This window comes from Epinephelus moara, chromosome 22 (genome assembly GCF_006386435.1).
Source record: "Epinephelus moara isolate mb chromosome 22, YSFRI_EMoa_1.0, whole genome shotgun sequence".
Lineage (NCBI taxonomy): Eukaryota > Metazoa > Chordata > Actinopteri > Perciformes > Serranidae > Epinephelus > Epinephelus moara.
Genome location: NC_065527.1, coordinates 3,281,471 through 3,285,457, shown reverse-complemented (window position 1 = coordinate 3,285,457; position 3,987 = coordinate 3,281,471). Strand labels below are relative to the sequence as shown.

The window sequence follows — 3,987 nt, the reverse complement described above, 5'->3', positions numbered from 1 at the left end:
GTGTTTACTTATTCAGGTAACACTGGCGGTCCCGGAGAGTGAGTGACCTGACATGGTGCGTTGGTAAATTCAGTCTGACGCTCTACACTAAAATGAGAGCCCTGTTGGTGGAAGAAACGGAGCGTTATATTTCTACATGAATGAACCAACGGTTAAGTTAATCACACATTCACTCCGCACTCACATCATCTTCCTCCATCGTCTAAAACAGAACTTGCTAGCGCTAGCTAATGTCGGTGGAGAATTGTTTTGCCTCCAGCTAAGCCCCGCCCACCAAAAATGTCACTGTTTACTAACAGTAGAAGGGTCTATCAACCTTACACACACACACACACACACACACACACACACACACACCACCGCTTCACCCTTGGGGATATTCTTAGCAGCCTTTTGTAAATTATCACAAGTAGTGCAATTATCCGCTGTAGCTAACGAGGGTTGCTCATTTCACGTTGTCCATTTACTCTGATTTTACGGTGCATAACAAAGTTTTATAATTCTGTTTCTTAATAAGCCTATTCTTGCAGCAGGTGCCTCTTGTTTGCGAACAAGTCCTTAGTTGCCATCCGTCCACTCACTGCGCTCATGTACAGTTAGCTGCGACTGTGAAACCCACTGGAACAAAATGCTAACATCAGGTCAACATGGCTCACCAGTCCCATCCACAGCGGTGACTCAGTGTAGGTGCAGGTGACTCTGTGTTTTAATTTTGGGTTGAAGTCATCATAAGCTGAAGTCAAATAGACATTTCAGGGAAAGAAAAAAAAAAAAAAAAAAAGCGCAAATGAACCGTAATCACTTTTTCAGATAACCCCACTGTGCTTTGCTTCTTTCTGTCTGTACGGCTCCTCCTGGATCTACATTGTATCCTGTTCAGGTATTTTTGTACAAATAAGGGACTGATATATTCAATGTTTATTGGAAATTAGAATAAAAGACAACATTGCTATAAACCAAACATGGCTGGTGCTGTTTTTCTCCCACAAACTCTTCTGTCAGTGTTCATTTTGACAGCTGCTTTAGATTTAGTCTCAGTCTAGAGACTTGAAATCTAAAATAATGTGTGTGTCATGTCTCCAGCAGTGTGTGACAGGTTTAAGGGCTGATTTACGAGCACACACTTACTGATCATCATCTGAAAAGCTCAGCATCTCTCTATTTATGCTCTCAACAAATAACTAATGTGAGCCAACTAGGATTTGTCCCCAGGTTCATTGTAAACTCTGACTTATCCATGTGACTGTTAAGAAGCAGAAACATAACTTGTTTCTTCATGTGCAACATGTTAGTCTGGAGGTTTAAACTGGTGTCCTCTCACAGAGTTGGTGATTCAAACTAAACTTTCATCTCTGTCAGAGAAAACTGATCTGAGTTCAGACTGTTTACTTACAGCACAGCTACACTCACAGATAACTGAGCCTCCTACCTGCCTGTCAAACACCATCAACCCACAAACCTTCTCCAGTCCGGACTGAGTGGAGTCCTGCGGGGTGAAGCTGTGAAGTCTGCGAGCGGAGCTAGCTGCTAACAGCCACCGCTGCAACTAACAAACTCCACAAATCCATTCAGCAGCTCCACCATCCACAGTCAGACACACACGGCTGATTATTTACTGCTGAATTACAGCTCACAACTCACACCGCCGGCTGACGCTGCTCCCATGTGAGTGTTTCTGTTGGCTAGCGAAACAAAATGGTGCAGACTATTTACTGGAATTTACGAGCTTGTCGTCATGTTGAGAAGATAATTACAAGCACAACCATTCTCAGCTTTCAATGTCAGATAGTCCACCACTGACATTTTCATCACATCTCGTCTCGTCAGCAAAAATGAGACATAGTTTTCCTCTTAGTTGATGAAATTTGAAATTTGAAATTTATTTATTCAGGTAAGCCCCTTGAGATGGATCATCTTATTTTCGAGGAGATATAATTTTATTATCAAGATCAATTTTTAGCTCAGATCATGTTTTCTGGACATTATTCCATGTGATATTTCAGTAACAGAAGGGGAGACATTTGGTCAGATTCTGAATTGGTGACTCTGATCTTGACACTGTGCTGTTCATAAAGATCTTGTGCCAGTTGCACAAAACAAAACCGCACATTACAAAATTCCAAAGCAACAAAGAATTCTGAAATGCTCTGGGCCTCTGCTGATTGGTCAGATGCCATAACGTCACTGTCTTTGATGTAGCCTGAGCTTTGTTGATTGGCTGAGAGGAAATCACATGGTTCTACAACCTCATGGAGAGGCATGAGGAGGCCATTTTGGATGTCTACTGAAGTTACCAAATATGGTCTTTTGCCCGATGTAGGGTTTTTAACGGTTTAACGGTTTTCAAACGGTTTTACTTGATAATATCAGCTGATTTTGAGTTCTGTAATTATGACACTCGGCCCACACTAGTTGGTTTGGGACGGCACTCGGTGTGGTGGGAGGTAGAGGGTATAGGAGGTGGATTAGGAAAGGCACCAAGGACAAACAAATGTTGTTGTTATCCTGGCCAGAAGGCGATGAAAAGAAGAGATGAAATAATCCCTATGATGTACATAATACACCACTAAATCAGTCACCTCTGAGGCCTGTAGACAAGCCTCCTCTGTGACTGTGAGCATGCGGCCACTAGAGGGCAGTGCAACCACATTTTGAATCAGAACAAACACTCCAGACAAATTTATTTTATGAAATACACTTTTTAATTTATTCTTTTTTTCCTTTAATACCAATCTGCGAAGCAAAATTATGCTGCCTCATCACCACCTCCACAGACTGGTCAGATATCAGAACCAGAACAGGATGCTGCTGCTGTTTGAGACTTTAAAGGGACACTCGGCTGATCCTCTATCAACTTTGTATCAGAACAGTGTGGGTATATTGTTCAATTGAACTGTTACAATCTTCCCTCAATGTATACAGTGCCCAGATCTTCCTGCTCCCCTCGCAGTCCTCTCTCACTTGAATACAGTTACACTTTATATTATCATATGAAAAATTCAAATCATGACACTCGCTATATTTCAACTTGTTGACATATTGACGTCATACTGTTACCCATGGCAACAATGACATCTTTTTTCATGATTTTGGACGACATGCTATACTATGACGTTTTTTCATGATTTTCGACGACATGCTATACTATGACTTTTTTTATTATTTTGGACAACATGCTATACTATGACTTTTTGTATTATTTTGGACGACATACTATACTGTGACGTTTTTTATGATTTTGGATGACATACTATACTATGACGGTTTTTTTTTCATAATTTTGGACGACATGCTATACTATGACTTTTTTTTATTATTTTGGACGACATGCTATACTATGACGTTTTTTCATGATTTTGGACGACATGCTATACTATGACTTTTTTTCATGATTTTGGACGACATACTATACTACGACGTTTTTTTTTCATAATTTTGGACGACATGCTATACTATGACTTTTTTTCATGATTTAGGACGACATGCTATACTATGACTTTTTTTTATTATTTTGGACGACATGCCATACTATGACTTTTTTAAATTATTTTGGACGCCATGCTACACTATGACTTTTTTTTATTATTTTGGACGACATGCTGTACTATGACTTTTTTTCATGATTTTTGACGACATACTATACTATGACTTTTTTTCATGATTTTGGACGACATGCTATACTATGACGTTTTTTCATGATTTCGGACAAGATGCTATACTATGACATTTTTTCATCATTTCTGACGACATACTATACTATGACTTTTTTTCATGATTTTGGACGACATGCTATACTATGACGTTTTTTCATGATTTTGGACGACATGCTATACTATGAGTTTTTTCATGATTTTGGACGCATGCTATACTATGACGTTTTTTTCATGATTTTGGACGACATGCTATACTATGAGTTTTTTCATGATTTTGGACGATATACTTATACTATGACGTTTTTTTCATGATTTAGGACGACATGCTATACTA

At 39.3% G+C, this 3,987-nt stretch overlaps 1 protein-coding gene across 1 annotated transcript in view; it reads right to left on the bottom strand.

Moving 5' to 3' along the window:
* Positions 1-1,630: 1,630 nt before the first annotated feature.
* The window catches only part of LOC126384223 (triple functional domain protein-like), an 82,968-nt gene continuing 80,611 nt past the window's right edge, over positions 1,631-3,987 (bottom strand). Inside the window, exon 25 of the mRNA XM_050035186.1 lies at positions 1,631-1,682. Coding sequence (XP_049891143.1) covers positions 1,631-1,682 — 52 coding nt within the window. The remainder of the gene's footprint in view (positions 1,683-3,987) is intronic.